The sequence below is a fragment of the Corapipo altera genome, unplaced genomic scaffold (assembly GCF_003945725.1).
Source record: "Corapipo altera isolate COAL_440 unplaced genomic scaffold, ASM394572v1 343, whole genome shotgun sequence".
Classification (NCBI taxonomy): domain Eukaryota; kingdom Metazoa; phylum Chordata; class Aves; order Passeriformes; family Pipridae; genus Corapipo; species Corapipo altera.
Window position 1 is genome coordinate 3,725,642 of NW_020884913.1, and position 18,208 is coordinate 3,743,849.

Here is an 18,208-nt window from a genome sequence, read left to right on the forward strand (position 1 = left end):
TTACCTTACATGAGGAAACAGATTTACCTTACATGAGGAAACAGATTCACACTCAAACCTGCACCTCAGACAGTGACTGTGAGAGGTCCTGCAGGAACAGCCTCGTCACCAGTTCCAATTTACCTTCAGGTCATCTGGGATGAAGACTTTGCGAGCTTTCTTAATCATGGGCTGGGGCTTCAGCTCCTCTTCAGAGAACTTGCGCTTACGAGGATCAAACATCTCCTGGCCAGGAATACTGGAAAGAGCAAGATCTGCAGGGTCGGGTTCATAGCCGACAGGGACTTGGATAGTCTCAGGATCAATGGGACTCGGTGTGTTTCGGTTTGCTGGCAAGATCTGACCTGCAGAAATACAGATAAATACAGCCATGTCAGAAAAGGATGTAAATAACATCACTGAACAGGGATTTTAGAAGAACTCCACATAGTTCAAAAGCAATGATTGTTTAAGCTTTCCCTGAGAATTCGGTATCTGCTGCTGCTAAATATCACATTTTCTGTTCTCTAGGGTGCATATTCAGCTCCAGACATGCTCATACCTTTATATTCCTATTTCCAGCTGCTAATCTTGGATGCCCACGTAAGATCACTTCTTCCAACTCTGAGTGCACTGGACTGCAGGCAGAAGATACATTGCTCCAACCTGTGCCACTTCAGTAGGATCCCATCCTCAGGAACAAGTCATAAGTACTCTGCTTCAGATTTACCCACCACACTGCAACCCTTCCTGGTTATCTCATGCACAGATTTCTTCACATACACCTTTGAGGGTATGTTTAGTTTACAATCAATCAATGTACAGTTTTTGCCATGGACAGTATCTCCTGAGAGTGTACTTTCAGCTGTGCTCCAAGAAGACGTCTATCAATTCTCTATGAAATCCTACCAGAGATATTCTAAAAGACAGTGAAGGAAACCAGCAACATGAAAGGTTACAACTCCTTAAAAACGCTCTGCAAAAATGAAAGAACACTTACTGATGCTGCATTTCTTTAATGATATATAAAATCTAATAAAAAGGAACCTAGACCCAGAAAATGAATGCTAGTCCTCCCATTTTTCTTTTTTTTTTTTTTTTTGATCTTAGATAAAGCCTTCAAGATCCCACAGCACCAATTCGGGCACCATTCCCACTAAAAATCCAATTTAAAATCTCAACCAAAGGTTCCAAAAATAGGACCCTGAAGTCAGCTGCCTAAACATGGACTTTCCCCGGGGGTAGAATTTTCAGAAGTTTTCACATGCCTCAGAAGTAAAAGCCTCGAAGACTTCAGAAGGAAGACTTCTGATTGAAGCAGATATTCTTTTATAATTCTGGCTATTTGCTAATTCACTTTGACTTTAGCCATCTGACGGCTTTTATAACTACAAAAACATCCTGTGACTGTGTAATATTTCCTTTTTTGTGCCCACATCTGCAATATTTAGGGTGTAAAATGGTAAACATTAAATGTCATTTCTAATTCCAAACCAAGGCCAGCGTTAACAATGTAAGTTTTATTTTAATCTAAAAGATTGTGGCAACGATATTGGAATCACATGGAAAAGGCACCAGGGAATTGTGTTGTGCAAACCAGGGTTTGCTAAGGGAGAGCTTTGTCTTTTGTAACTCCTATTTAAAGCTGATAAAATCAGCTTTCAGGAAAGGCTGGTAAGGGCTGGGGAGAAGAGAAAAGGAGGATCAAAGTTATTAAAATATGTATCTATGGCTGTGGTAGAGGAAGGGAGAGGAAAGGATGCTGCTGCATCCTATTTAAAGGATGAAACACAGGAAAGGCTCCTTTAAATGCCTGTATCAGAGCAGCCAGGTACACAAATACACAGACACATCCACACACAAATTGGGCAAATTCTGTAATACAGATAAAAATGAAGCAAGGTGTGAGAGCTGAATACTTTTACATTTCTGGTGAGCACACAGGGTGTTTCTAAAAGTCAAGTGGATTGTGAAATCTACCCCAGCTTTCCAATTGCCCCACGCAACAGAGCCTGTATTTAAATGTTGCTGAAGTTCTTGATACACAGTATAAGTTTGCATATTATCATTTATCTGTAAGGTGCCATATTATACAATTACACGAGCTCTGCAATCACTGGCCTCAAGAAATATTACAATATCACTCAGAAAAAGGGCAAAAATACTCCTTTTAAACATGGGAAATCGAGGCATTGCATCTTATTTGCAACAGCAAAATAAAGAGTGATGCATCTCCACAGTGACCCGGGAGAAGAACCTACGGCAAACAAGATCCTGCCTTGCTTCCTACAGGCACACATTTCATTCATCTCCCCCAGCCTAAGGAGCTCTCACAGCTCGAGAGCCAACACAGCCCTTCAGCAAACACAAGATGCCCCAGTGCCAGTGTGAAGCTTGTTCAAGGAGAACGCTGTTCTAGAGCAAAGCCTGAACAAACCACGCACACACCTGAACACTGAGGAGCCCAAAGAGCACTGCCCTGTAGGACACCCCTACAGCCACATGGTACACACACCTCAGCCTGTGTGGGCCAACTCTCTGTCCTGCCATGCTCCTGCAAACCATCAGGAGCTCCCCTGAGAACAGAGCTAACGAGCCCCGAGCAGAAGAACCAGCGCTGCCTCGTGCAGCGTTTTACGTGAGGCAGCTCCTGGCACCCGGCATCCTTTTATTTATTCAATCAAGTTTTTGCCAGTAATGCAAGCCAGGAACCTGTCTTCATTAGTTTACTGGCCAATGGCCACGGCATCTCCGTGGTGCTGGAACCCTCCGTAATCCAAGACGACGGCGTGGGCAGCGCTGGCCCTGGCACTGCTGGCACTGCTGGCACTGCAGGAGCGCAGCGGCCTCGCGTTCCATCGCTCCCCGAGCTCCTCTCCCCGTGTGTGCACGGTACTTCTCGCTGTGCATCCTGCTGCCAAATTCGTTCTGGGTGTTATTTTTATGCACTAAAATGCCTCGCAATCAGAGGCAGGTCAAATAAGCACAGCAATCTGAGCGTCATGTGCCCGGCAGCCGACTAATCCTCGCATCAGCAAACTTCCCAGCTGTCACAACATCCAGAGAAAAGGGCTGGTAAGAGGCTGTGATGCACAAGGAATCAGCCAAGGAGGAAGCCCACTCTGCCAGCTGCCAGGGCCAGGCAAGGTGAGGCACCTCACTGCCCAGCACTGGGAGCCAGATGCCTTTGCCAGGCTCTGTGTTATTTAAACACTCTGTGCTCCCAACCGCGGCCAAATTTTCTCAGCAGTGAAGTGGCTGGACTGTTTAATGTGCTTAAGCTTTGTTCTCAATGGGGGCTGACGACTGCCAAGTGTTTTGGAAAGAACTTAGCCCCTCTATTTAAGTTGCTGAAATGAGAGCTCTTGAGCATTGAGCTCTTTTGGAGATCCAGCTGCAGAACCCCACGGTGGTGGTGGTGGTGGATGCAAGCCGGGAACAATTGTTAATGGAAACTTCCCCTCATACCACCCTAGTGATGTGTCTCAACCATGCCCTGGAGAGACCACAACTATGTCAACACTGGCCTTTTGTCTGGGGCCTTCCCCACTTGCAGAACTCCACTCAAGTGGCATACACAGAGTATGCCAGGACAGACACAGCCCCAGGTGTCTCCTGGCAAAGGGATCAGCAGGTTTTGACAACCCCAGCAGTTACAGTTGCCCCAACGTCCTGCCTTTGCTAATGCTCTTGGTGTTGCTCTGGCAGACATGAGCAATAGCAGCAGATTTTCCAGAAAGAAGGACTTGAAAGAAAGTTGGCTGTTCTAACCCTGTCAGCCCTCCTCCTCCTCTGGGCAGGGACTGCCAGGGAGGAAGTTCAGTGTAATGGCAAGATTTTCAGCGTGGCTCCTTGTTCAAAGAGAAATGGACTGAGGCCATTCACTTGTGTCATCTAGGTCACCAAATGGTTGGTTAACAAAAAAAAAAAAAAAAAAAAAGAAAGCAGTTTTTAATTGCTGCAATAATTAAAATTCACAATTCAAAAGTACAGTAGGATTTTTATACACCCAGAAAAACCCAAATGCTGATCTGGTATCGTGGGGTGCTCAATCATCATATCCTGACTCTTAATTTCCCCTTATTGAAACATCCCACCTACCAGCTGTGCCCAGGAGAGTTAAGACGGAAATAACCTCTTCAGCTGCACCACTGCTTGACAGGCTCCTCATCTGTACTGCAAGAGATCCCTGATAAATTATGTGGAACTCAATTCTGAATCATTCAACTCCCATAGAAATGTGTCTGATGCTCAGAAAATCTCCCTTCTCACAGCCCTTCCACTCTCCTCATCAGCTCAACAGCTGGCTGGAGAACAGCTCCGAGAGAAAGAAAAGAAAAGGGAGTGAAAATGTTCTAATCAAAATATTTTTCCCTATTTTTTTACACACACTGGAGGGAAATAAAAGAGGAGTTTCTTATTCAATTTATTAGCAGCCCAGAGATAAAACATGTGTTTGCTAATTGTTTTTCTTTATACAAACTGAAGGCACTGTGTGTGTGTCAGTCAGACTGTACAGCACAGCAGTTAAACTGACAGATAATCCGCACCCAGAGCTGCTCCAGAGGACGCCGCTGCTCTGCTGATGTGTTTTCCAAACCAGTCTATCCCCTTGGCAGCTGGCCAGCTATTTGGGATAGCTCTCTCACTCCAAATCACAGCCTGTCCCAGACTAATCTGTCATCCAATTCTGCATTAACTCCTTCCGCCTCCAGGAAAAGCTCTCTCACTGCAGAACACACAGCAGCGAGCAGGGATTGAGACGGGCAAAAATCCCCACAGGCAGCAAAGTAAAAGGAAGATTCTTGAGGTCAAGATTTATCTAAGGACAGCATCTTGTCAGGTTATCATTCCTCACTTACAATATTAAAAGCAATCTTTTATCTTCCTATCTAATTTCCCTGCTATCAGGATTTTAGTGTCTTCCAGAAACCAAGCCCTTGAGGTGGATAAGCCCCACGTTCTGACCCTCCAGCCCTCACCTGGAAGGACAAACCCAACCACTCTCTGCCTGGGGGTGAAGAAGACACTTCACCTCTGGGTGTGTTTATGTAAGCACTTATTAGAGGAGCTTTATTTTCTTCTCAGGCAACAGGAGATCAGTGTATTTTGACCAGGGCTCCAACCCAGCACAGACATTCCTCTATTTCTTATCTTAAACAAACTCAATTCTGCCGAACATGGGGTGACTGCAAACACTTCCTGCGGAAAGAAGGATCTCAATCCAATGCAACCACAACATAATTCGCTGCTTTTAACACACGCTCGAAGACTGGCACATGAAAGTGTTTTTAAAATGTGCACTTTTTAAAGATATCAGCATTGTTTACAAACCTCGTGCATTTAATTACAAAAGAATTGTCATTTCCCCTCTCAGCATTGTACGCCTCCTGCTCTGGGCCTCTACAGTATTATTCCAGGCAGGACTGGGTAGTCTTATTAAGATTGTCTGACACTTCCCATTAGAGGATGCTGCCTTCAGTTCCTTCGGTCTTTGCCAGAGTTCAACCATTCTGTTTGGATTTCTTGTGTGCCAGTTACGTTCCTGCCAAAATGGTTGTACGGTTTCCCGAAAAAGGTTCCGCAAAAATACTTTGTTTTGAACCTGTTAAAAGTTTCTGGCAAACTTTTCCCTGAGCCCTGCTAAGTGGTCTGTGCACTGGAAGAGAGGGCAGCTCATGGATCAGTGTTATTTCATGGAATCACAGAATCATTTAGACTGGAAAACACCTCTGAGAGTCCAACTATTACCCCAGCACTGCCGACTCCACCACCAAACCATGTCTTAAGTGCCACACCTACACAATTTTTTAAATACCTCCCAGAGCTGGTGGCACAACCACTTCCCTGGGCTGCCTGTTCCAGCTGTGCCCATGCTCAGGCTGGGAGAGAAGGGGGTAATTTCAATAAGTGATTGAACTCAAAGCTGAGAACAGGGCAAGAAGGTGAGGAAGGCAAAGATGAGGGAGCCTGGCAGCCAAAAAGGAGAGGGAGAGCCTGGGAGAGGAAGGCTGTTCCAGGAAAGGCTGGGATGAACAAGTTCAGCAGAAGAGCATCACCGAAGGGAACAGGGCAGAAGAGTGCCTGTGCTGATGGCACAAACACAGCTCCACATTGCTGCATCCCACAGATCCTGTTCAACAAACACTGAAGTGCACTGGCAAAGCTCCCTGTCCTCCTTCAGCTCCTTACAGTGAGGGTAAGTTGTCATCCTCTACTCAGTCCGAGCATCAGGACACTGTGGGGTGGCTGCCAGTTCCATTCCTACACAATTCCAGCATGTCTGTTGTAAGAGTGGCACATGAGAAAGTCTAGGTTGTTTTTCCAGTTTGCTTTTAAGTGCAAAAGCTGTTTAAGATGCACAGTCGTGGTTGCAACAATCTTTAAAGTTTCAATAATATGTTGTCTTTTCCAGATTCTTTCCTCCTTAAGGAAACACTTGTTTGACCCATTTTGATTTGCCCAAATGGACCCTTATATTATTTGCCACGAATTATTCCAAACTCCTGTAGAGACACAATCATCAACTTTTTAGGGGTTCTCTCCAGCACTGACAACTATTGCATCTGCATGCTTCACAGAAACTACTTTTTAACCCACAAGACTCCCATGAAAGAAGAGCCAGCACTTCTCTTTGCAGGTGAAGGACAGAAGTAGAGACACTTTAAATCAAAGATCCAGCCTCTCAGGTTAGCAGATGTTGTAGGCACTGCCTGCATTTCAAATCAACAACCCTCACTGACTCCTGCTGCAGGTGAGGGCCACCCACGGTGTCACACTGGGCTCCTCACAGAAAGGGAAGCAAACACACACTGTGACACCCTCACATAATCAAACTTGTTCAGAACTCTGCTGAAACTTTATGCAAAGTCCAGTCTCTCCAGACAAAATCCTTCTGTCCTTCCTGCCAGATTTTCCCTTCTGCCCCTGCTGTTCCCTGTATCCTCTCACATCTGCAGTAAATGAGGTCAAGATCCAAGATCCTACAGACACCCACATCCTTCCTGATACGGCCCTGATTCAACCCAGAGCTGGTCTGACCTCCACATGCAGACCAGGAAAAGGGAAAAGAGAGGATATAATGGAATTAAAGCTGCATCTCCAAGCAGACAAGGGAGGGGTTTGCTCTCTGAAGCTGCACACGTGGCCTTCAGTCCAGTGCAGACCTTGGAGGGCTCAACTCGCAGCTCCTGCATGTGTTTAACACGGTGTGCATGTAACGTTCTGCCCTTCAAAAGCAATGAATGCACAAATATGAGGCACCAGCAGGTAAAAGTTTCCACCAGGTCTCCTGACTCTACTCTTCTGTAAGATCCATCCTGTGAAAGCCCTACCTCGACCTACAGAAGGCTGCACTTACTTAGCTCAACGAGGCCCCATTTCTGAAAACAATCAGGAAATCAAACTTTTACTCCCTCTCAAACTACCCCTACAAGACACCTGACAGTAGCTGTTCCTGCTCTGAACATTTTCCTTGCAGAAGTGCTTACACAGAGAAACAGAGGGTTTGACTGCACAGGCATTTAAAAATTCTTGAAAAGCATGAAATCTACAGCATTCCTAAATGCCTTTCTGGGTTTTTTTGTAGAATGCTGCTTTTCTTACAAAGATCAACCAAGATGGCATTCAGTGGGGACAGGGCCTGAAGAGAAGCTGCAGGGCAGAGCATTCACACCGTGTTTAATTTTTATTTACACTCGGCTTAGAAGCATGTCTCACTTCAAGATGCTGATATTCTCTGGTGCATTGTAACTTCATGACATCCTTTGGTATATTTTCATTAACTGGCAATTCACATCTAGTAAGGTTCCTCAAAAGTGCAGTAATTCTTTCTTTTCTTAAAGGGAAGGTCCCAGAAGAGCATCAGAATTGTCAACCTGCTCTGAAGGAGATGAAAAGATCCATTTTCCTTTCCTTGGACATTAAATACCCAGCTTTAATAAACCAATCACCACTAGATTTTAGATGGGGCAACTGCTTGATGTAAAAGCCTGATATGGCACAGAATCATAGAATAATTTAGGTTGGAAAAGCCCTCCAAGACCATAAAGTCCAACCTTTGACCAATCCCCACCTTTGTCACCCAGCCCAGAGCACTGAGTGCCACATCCAGTCATTCCCTGGACACCTCCAGGGGTGGGGACTCCATCACCTCCCTGGGCAAGCCTCTTCCAATGCTTAACCACCCTGGAGTGAGGAAATTCTTCCTGATGTCCAACCTGAACCTCCCCTGGCACAGCCTGAGGCTGTTTCCTCTTGTCCTATCATTAGTTGCCTGGAGACCCTCACCTTGTTCTGACCTCAAACATGCCCTCACGTGGAACAGTGCTCCAAACAAAGACAACACTTCTCCTCAGGATGGGTTCATGCCACTGCCAACTGTGCTCTCCAGGTGAGTTCCTCTCCCATTGTTCTCTTTATTTGTCTATCCAGGACAGCACGCTCTCAGCCAGTAAACAGGTCTTGCAAAAAGCCACCCTCTGTTAATCCTGACAGCATATGCCACCCATGACTCATGGATCTATCACTCAGTTCTGGTACCCAAGCCCTTCTTGCTTTGGGTGTGTTATCAAAACACACCCAAGTGAGATTTCAGTTGGCATGGAAAGGCCACGTGCAGGAGGTACATTTCCTCTGCCTCCCAATCAGTAGCTCGTGGCAAGCCCGAGAGACAGACAACAGATGCTATCAGCAGCCCTCGGAATATATCCCTCCAGAAAAAGAGGTCACTGGGCAGAGTTACAGCAACTTGAAAATCTCAGCTTCTCTCTTGATCTGCTCTGTGCACACAAATTGGAATTATCTCTTGCAGCTGCTTTGTATTTTTAATTTTTTACTTTTTTTTCACTTTATGTTTCACTAAAAGAAAGTTCACTCTTTATGTGACAATTCATAGAGGGGGATTTGTATAAAATAATCACATTTTAAGAATTAGGGATGCCAGAATGGGAACATGCTGTTCCCATAACCTTCTAAGTAAGACTGAGTACATTTTATTTTCTCTCTGCCTTAAATTAGGATCCTTTAACATGTTTTGGAAAATAAATCCCAAACAAACAGCAAAACCTGAAAAACTGTATTTGGTTTGTTACAGCCCAATAGCTGCAGAGGTCTAATCTGCCTTTATATACTGGTTTTATTCCCAAGGAGCACACAGAAAGAAAGCACAAGGGTGTGTGGTTGTAGCTTTTTCTCTTTTGATATGTTTATCTTCATTTATAAACTACACAGATGCACCAGGCCTGGGTAGTCTGAAAAAGGGGTCAGAGGAGGAGGGGAACACGTCACCGAGGTTTAGGGAAAATTCCAGGAGAACAGACTGTGGAATATGGATTTTACCTGTGTGTCTGTAACTACTTCAGAGCTGCTGCAAAATACAGGTTTTGGTGGCACATCAGACACACCAGACAAAAACTGGGAACTTCAAAAAGCAAATCCAGTTAAAAGAAATTACAACACTGGGCAAGACACTGTCTGATAAATTCACTGAAAATGGCAAGAACCTGCTCTGCTGAGGAGCCTCTAAACCCAAACTAATGCCTGCCGAGATCTCTGCACCTCACTTTGACCAGAAAAGCCAACACATACCAAAATCTTTGGGTTTATCTTTTAAAAATAGAGGCAGTGATAAAGGTTGGTGATGGAATACTTCTTGGAAGAAATCCTGGAATCCTAATGCTTATTTTCCTTCTATTTTCCTGCTCTGCAAACTGCCCACAGCCCTGGCCTCAGCCTCTGAGCGCTCCACTGACGCATGTTCTGAATGTAACAGGCATGCTGAACCTGTGCAGACTGTGAACTATGTCAAAAATGAAATTAAAATGCCCCAAGACACAAAAGTCGAGCCTCCTTCCATTTATTGAGCAGTGCATTTATTGTGATGCCTCCAGGAGGCATCTCAGCAAAAGGGAACAGGGAAACTCGACTGTCATTTGAGAACTGCCATTTCTTCTGAACTCTTTGCCCACAATTCACAAGTAATAGAATTTTAGTTTTGATGTCACACACAGTATGGCTCTCCTCTGCCAATTAATGGTAAAAACATTGATATATTAAGGCAATATCTTTTAAAAATATCAAGATATTGAAAATAAAAATATATGTCAGTGTAAGCTTGAGGCCAACGTGCACTGGCAAATCACTAATCAGTTCACTGCATATGGGAGCTTTTAAACATGGGTGTCTGCATTTTATAAAGACACAGAAACACAGAGGACACTGTCCTTTGAAAATCATCATAAAGAGAAGTGTGAGCCAACAGCAGCCTTATTTACAGTAACCATACATTTAATTCAGTATTTTTCTTCCAGCATCCACAGCTGCAAATTTCAAAATCAGCTGCCAGTGCAGACATACCCCATGACTTTCAAATGATGCCTTGGCTCTGAAACATTTCTTTACTGGAGACCCTTCAACCCCCTTTGGATACATTAAAGGAGGAATAAAGTTCCCTGCGTGCTCTGCTGCACTTGGGGCTTCCCAGCACCCAGACAACCAGCTCAGCACCATTCTGACTGAAAACAATGTGCTTTCCTACTTTCATAGGCAACACATCACTGGTATGGAACACCAATATTTCGGGTTTATTTGGGAGAGGGGAACGTGCCAAGGTACTTATTTCTGAGACCTGTAGTCTCTACAACACTTAATAATTCATATTAAACATACCAGGGCCTTATTACAAGCTGACTCCCACAAAAGTAAATTGACTGCCTGGCTTCCTTTTCACACTGGTGGCCACCCCATTCTCTGGACACGACACTCTGAGACAGCACAGGCCTCACAGGATTTTGTTGTCCAGGGCTTTTGGGAGGATTTGTGGTGAGGACAGCACAGGACACAACCCTTCCTGTTCTTTCCCTCTTATTCACAGGTCAGCTGCAGGCACAGGCACTGCAGAACTCCCACTGAGTGTCCCCACTCAACACAGGATGGGGTCTGCAGGAGTTGGACATGTGGAAAAAGGTGTATCTGTGCCCAAATGGAAGGAGAAACCCTGGAGAGCTGGAAAGCACTGCAGGCTGAGGGCAGCAACAATTCATAGGCTTGGAAAATTATGTGGGCTTTACCTTTTACACTCCTGTTAACTCTGATTTTCATGAAGTAGGTGGTGTTGCTACAGCAACTGTCGTATCACATCATTTCTGCTGTCTCTGTCACAGGGATCATCTTATTTTATCTTAAACTCAGATATGCACCTTTTCTTCATCTATTCTAAAGCCCTCTGCATTTTGGATATAAAAAATTATACAAAATAGAGCTGTGTCATATAAATGATTTTTTTTTTTCAAATGTAGCAGAAGGAATAAAGAAAATGGCACTGACAGATTTATGGTGCTCCAGATTTTCAGAAATAAATTAAGGGCTGGTCTCACGATAAAGATGTTTTATGCCACCTTTAATGTGTTCTTCCTGCAGAAGCTAACCCTGTGTTCCTGGGCACTTCAGCAGAAGTAACTCATCTATTCACAGGTGAAAACATTTTGCTTCCTCATGACCTGGCTATTTATGTGCCTACATTCCACACAACTCACACCCAGCTTAGATGCTGCTGCCCATCCACCACACACAACCTCACCTGCTAAACCTGCAGCCTGGAAGAAGCACCTACTGAAGCAGAAATGTCAACCCATCCTTATCTGTTTCAGAGTCCAAGCTGCCTGGGGATGAGGTGGTCACCCAGCTTTACCCTTGCTCAGTAACCCAAGAGTTTGGCTCTACCTCTTTTGCCTCCATTTTACTGCCTGGATAAGGTCTTTGAGGATTCAGTGCAGCAGCAAAACTCAATAAAATCCTGATGATGGAAAGGCCCTATTCACTTTTTGTTATTAACATGCATTCCAACTCCTGTACTCAGGGGTCTTCCTTTAAAAAATATAAAAAGCAATGTGCAACAGTAGTAAATATTCAGTTACACCCTCAGGCTACTCAGGAAACAAAAGAGAAGCCTGACCTATAGTCAAAGGTTATTGCCCAGACCACTCAGCTGCCAGCACAGCTCAGACTACCAGATCAAGCTCTGCCACAGCCTGAGCTGGTATTTATATCTGCTTCATCCTAAGCATTTCCAGTCCCTTCCAAAACAATCAGTGCAGTCACCAAATTACACTTCACTTCTACAAACAGGTCCTGGGCAGATGGAAATTTGCCAGCACGGATCCAACCTGTGGGCAAGAACCATCTCTTGTGCACCTGGTTAACTGTCACTTCTGAAATTAAGTTATCAAAGGGCCTTTCAGTTCCTTCAATCACTTTGCAAACTTCCTTTCAGTGCTCCAGTATTTGACAGTTATTCTTTAGCTCAATTTCCCAGAGAAATGAGTTTTGTGCAATCGTGCTGTTCACGTGTCTGTCCAGCCCCTTCCCAGCAACTCTGGAAATCGTTGGCCAGTTGCAAACAAATTTGGCAGAGGGGTATCCACACATGCTTTGTGAAAACCATGCAAATGAAAAAGCTCACTACAACATCAGAGAACCCACAGAGATTGTGCTGTTCATGGAACTGATTCCCTGGGCAGGTAGTAAGAAGGAAAAAAGATAAGTGTTACCATTTGTTAATGGCACTCAGAGGTCATTTAATCCTCTTGTTCTCTACTGGTATTGAGAGTATCTTTTCACTTTATCCTACCCACTCATTTACTGTTTTCAGTAATCATGAGCAAAATTATTTTTTTCACAACTGCACTGTCACTTGACCATCTCTCTGAATTCCATGCAGACACATCTGGGATTGATAGCCATTAAACAGTGATGCACATGTCCTGTCTTGAAAATCAATGTAGAATACAGTCAGATGTGGACAACCCAGCTGTCTGGTATCACCCCAGCATTTATTTATTCTTATAATATGTCCTGGAAACCAGAACTCTACTAGAAAGAGCTTTTTTTATATTATTCGCAGCACTTATTATGCAAGCAATTTAAGTCCTCACAGTAGGAGTGTTTGGGAATCAACAAATTTGCTCTGGCAGCAATGAAACATTCATTATTGGGTTTGCAGTGGGGAGGGGTTTGGTTGAAGGGGGGAATTTTTTTAATGTTTTTTAAGATTTTGTTAAAACACGAGACAAAAAGCTGCTGGAGGGACGTTGAGTAGGACTCAGCTGAGAATCAGAATGCTCTGGATTTATGCTGGAAACTGCATGTCCCTGCCCACCTGAGGGATGTGAATCCTGATGTGTGTGTTCCTGTGCAAGACCAGAGGTCCCCTCTAACCCTTTTCCCTCTCACTCTCACTGCTGCTATTCCCATGTCATGCACATCCACCGTTACTCCAGCTTGGGGAAGAACAGGTTAAACTCAGCCAAGAAGAAAACAAGCAAGAGAAACACCTTTCCTCTTTCTGCTTAACTGGATAATTGGTGAGCAGGAACCTGCTTGATGAGTTTCAGCAGCTCCCAGAGATCAGGCAGGGCTGTTTCTGAGAGCTGTCGATGGATAAACACCTTTAAGCTGAACAACAGGGTACCTACCCCTGCTAAGGCTGGGTTGTTTTTTTTTGACAAGTAAAATTTCCAGAAGGCAATGAAGCAGTTTGTATTCCAAAGATCCATCCCCCAAGACAGTAAGAGCAGGGAACTGAAAAGGCAGAGTATTTTATAGATGTTATAAACGTAAAGCTTGCAGTCAGGATAAAGAGATGATTTTAAAAAAAATGTTTAAGTGAATGGAGAAAAATGAAATAATTATTAACTGCAGTGGAGAGAGTGTAACAGTAAGACTCAAATAAACAAATTAACAGGTTCTGTCCTAATAATTTAAGGGGCCAAGAACATTCTAATCCTGCTCTGTACGATCCTCTGGGCTTATTACTTGATACCATTTATCTATAACACAAAGGTTTTACTCTGTGCACTTAGTGATTTTGAGTCCATTTGGTTAAAAAAATGTACACAAGGGTTGATTTTCACACAGGGATTATCTTGTCCTGCCTATATCAGATGTGTGTGCAACCACGTGAGCTAAACAAACAAACAACAAACAAAACCAAACCCGGGTAAAGTCTTGCTGTAATCTCAAAAGAGTCACAGCTGTATAACCACCAAAGCAACCCCTACAGCCATCAGCCCATATTATCTTCATTTCTATTTCTTCACATTGATGTTTCAATGAACTGAACAACTGATAAACAGGCATTTAGACACGCTGAGGTTTAACATTAAGACCCAAGCTCTCCCTGAAGCTCTGAGAGTTGACTCCAGGTGAGTCTCACCACAGGCTGCCTCCCAGGTCAGTCCTTTTCTCTCTGAGGATGCAGGAGAGACTAAGAGAAAGTAAACATGTTTATATTCTAAACAACAATATACAGATTTGGAGAAAAGTATTTCAGCTTTGCCACTACTGATCTGCTCAGAGACAGCTCTGATAAAGTTACCTTACAAACAGGTTTCTCAGTTCAACAAACCAACCAACCTCATCACCATAATTCAAGAGATGTCCCTTCATAAAGTAACAGAAACTGCTCCTCAAACACTCCTGCTTGCCATCATATTTTGTACCCCCTCCTCAGGCTTTTTGTCTTTTTGTACTACTTTTCCATACATGAGTGCCCTCAGAGATGTTGGAGTTTCAAACCCAGAGCCAATTTTCCATAACACACTGTATTTTGAAAAGCCCATTTTTTGTTTCACAGAGAAATAAATGAGTTTGCATCATAAAGGCTTTATACCCCCCAAACCCAAAGCCTCCCATACAGCTAAAAATCAAATCCAGCTTTATTTTCCTGCATGAGTCAGGCTGCATGCAAACAGCTTCTGAGGAAGGCAACTTGGGGTGGAGAACAGAACTGAAGTAAGAAATCCAGAGAGGGATACTTGTTCTTCTAACAGCACACTCCTATTTTCCCAAGACATTTGCTAATATTTTCATTTTAAAACTAGAGGAAAGCCACCCCCTTCCCCCCAAAAGAAGTTCTAAATATTATAAAGACACACAAGGACACACTTTATTATTTTAACAATTATTGCTATTTTCAGAGCTCCAGCACAGCTACTTCCTTCCATAATTGGACTTCAATCAAACCCTAGTGAAGCTTTTGATCTTGGAAAGAGTAACAACACAGCTCTGTTATCGGCACAGAGGGGGCAAAGAGTAGGACATCCAGCATTTTTCAATAAAAGAAAGTTAATTGCTTTGACTTATATTTATCAAAGGTCATGGCTACAAGTTCTCAGTGCCCATATATAACGGTGCACACTGAGAAACCTTGTACAGACTGGCTGAAGTAAGTGTTGGGATTATATTCTCTGTGTGCATTAAAACAAAAAAAACACACACAAAAAAAAGGAGAAGAAAAAAGCAGCAAAACAATGCTAGATTACTATCCAAATATACCCCAGTGGATGTCCTGCCAAATAGCAAATATGTGGCTGTAAGCTCCAAACTGAAATAAAAGCTTGGCCAGCAGCCCAGAGCTCCACTGTATTTTGCTCAGCCAGCCATAATCTGGCAGAACAGAGTGAACACATTTGCAGCCACGTGATGGAGAAGCCCGTCGGGCCAAGCTGATTTCCTTGTGTTGGTTAAATGTGATCTTCAGACTGTACACATCAGGGAAAACGTGAGAAAGTGGGAAACAACCAGCCACGGGCTACAAACTGAAGGGCAGCAGAAAACTACTTGAGGAGTTTGCCTAAAAGGTTGGGGTTTGCAGTGCAGTGTGTTAATGAGGTGTTAACTGGGCTCCTGGGCTGAGCATATTCCACCGGGGTGCTGAGCACCCGGCATTCACCTGGATCTGCTCGGGAGTTACACCCCTTCAGCTCCTTCAGGATGCAGATCCTGAGAGAACCCGATTGGCAAAGGCACTGGGAATTCTCCATCGTACAGGACTGAGAGCTACCCACCAGCGGTTCAAAAATGCACAATGCTGAGTGACTTTGAATTCCATACTGGGGAGAACTCCATACTCAGAGGTGCTCAGGCCTCCCAGGATGTGGCCCAAGGTGGTCCAGGACATCCCCCAGGGTTCAGACTGTGCAGCCACCCAGTAGCACCACTGAACACAGAGGAACATTCATGAAGTGCAACAGAATTTGGCCAACCAATTCAATCGGAAAAACATGCAGAGTCTAAAGAGCTAGAAGCTGCCCCAATGATCAGGTATTATATTTTGATAGTAGTATAATATTTTTAAATAACTGACTTAAGGATGGACAACCAGCACCCCTGGCCAGAGCCAGAGCTGCACATGACCCATGAGAGCACGTTACATATGGGTGCAGAAAGAAAAGCCTCCAAACACAAGATCTCAGAAGTACATCCCTGCTACAGATAAGAGCAGCTCAGCTAAAACAGTCACCAGAGCACCTAAGAAAAGTGAGATTTGTTTACTCTCTAAGAGAAATAAATGGATAAACTAGACACGTGCAGCACCTGGTGAAAACAGAGACGCACACGAGTTGACAACTACACCTCCAGTTCTCTCCCTGTATCTGGCTAATGAGTCCTTTTCACGTGTTCAGAGCAGCTTCCAGACTGAGACTACCACGATTTTCAACAATGACATCAACCAGGTCGCACTGAGAAAATTGAGCACATAAGAGACTTTGGAAAAGTGTTTCTTAAACCTGGTGGTGAGCCTGGTCCAACTGAAAGACCAGCCTTTCCGAGAGCAGCCACGTGATTACAGGTGCATGAACATCAGGCCTTGGAGTCTGGACAATCCATGCCCTGATTTTTTAAGTGCCAAGGCACCAAGGTGTTTCAAGCAGACCAACATCTGTAACTGAAGGCTTGTGGTTTAACCTCCTCAGAAGGCAGATATGCAGGTTAACTTTAAATACGCTGCACTCTTTTCTAATTCTCTCATGTAATATAGAGTTGAGTGATGCCAGTGTTCACAAGGTCAACCTCCCGCTCCATTTTACTCAACTGGTGTTGCCCTCAAAAAATGGTTCAGTCACCATTCCACTCCACTTCAGAAAAACCTTCTGCTGGTGAGCAAGCCCCGTTGCCTTTGGCTTTTGTGAATTAGTGGAGTAAGGCACTGTAGCAGCACATGGCTGAGGAGCACGACACAATCTAGATATGTGACTTATTAACCTGATCTCTTATTTATGCTCTTCTCCTCCAAGAGAAACAACCTTCGCTACGGGCAGGGGAATTAACTCCTCATTTTTGAATCAATATCTGTCAGTGCCTCATGACTAACCTGCTTGGGTTGCTGAGGTCCCTGGAAAAGTCTGGAAATGGAGAGTGGGAATTAAACAGCAGTGCCCTAAGGTATTTGTAGTTTCACTCCCCAAAGTCTGCATGCTCTTTACTAATCAGAGGATCACCCAGCTCAACAGGGCTGTGATTCTGGCCACCCTCCTCTAGCTGCCTAGGTGCATTACTCCACCCTCACCCTTCAATAAGCAAAGAGAATTGGTTTATTCCACGGGGCCAGCTCAGCGTATAAAAAGGATACACCAAACTAAATTATCTCAGGATGAATGCAGCACCAAAAAAATGAAAAAAAAAACAAACAAAAAAAACCAAAACAACCAAAAAACCAACAAACCATTGAGCAAACATATACTGCTGTGAAAATTTTATTTTGACATTGATATGCCGCTGTGGTGTACTTCAAACAACAGTGAGCTCAGCACTTGCAGTTAGTTCAGATGTGTATCTGATTTTTCACTCTTCCAGAGTTAAGCTCAAGGAAACGTTTCAGACACATTAACCCAAAAAAAAAAAAAAAGGGGGGGCAGAGAAAAAAAGATTGCAACATTTCCCAATAAACTTTCTCCAAAATCCTGAGTGAGGAAGCAGGAAGAAACTCTTGAGTGTCTTTTCATACAGCTTTTTTTTTGTTTTAAAGGCACTTCACATCAAACACACCACTGCCAGACCAAACGGCTTTTGGACCTCAGGTAAGTGTTACCTTGCCACAAAGGGTATCTGGGAACAGAATGTAGGGGCAAAGAGAGGTTCTGTCCCATCTGTAAACACCCTCCCAAGTGTGTGTTTGGGGGAGAGGGAATGGGACACAGGGGGAGCAGGGGGGTCCACCCAGCAGAGCTGCATTACACCCTGAGCGGGCTGTGTCACTACAGCTTTAGCCCGACACACCCATATTTTACAGCACACAATGTACTGTACAATCCACAAAGCCAAGAAACTCAACATATCTAATCTGGCAGAAAAACAAAGTCATATCAGGTTAATCCAATTCTTAAATTGCACAACTTTGAAAAGACCAATGGGAAAACAAATCTGCCCCTCACTTGTGCTATCCCTCCTC

General features: G+C 44.0%; 1 protein-coding gene across 3 annotated transcripts in view; it reads right to left on the minus strand.

The window, feature by feature from the left end:
* The window catches only part of HLF (HLF, PAR bZIP transcription factor), a 35,939-nt gene that overhangs the window by 7,270 nt on the left and 10,461 nt on the right, over positions 1–18,208 (minus strand). For all 3 annotated transcript variants that reach the window (XM_027654503.1, XM_027654501.1, XM_027654502.1), the window contains exon 3: positions 124–344. In XM_027654503.1, coding sequence (XP_027510304.1) covers positions 124–344 — 221 coding nt within the window. The remainder of the gene's footprint in view (positions 1–123; positions 345–18,208) is intronic.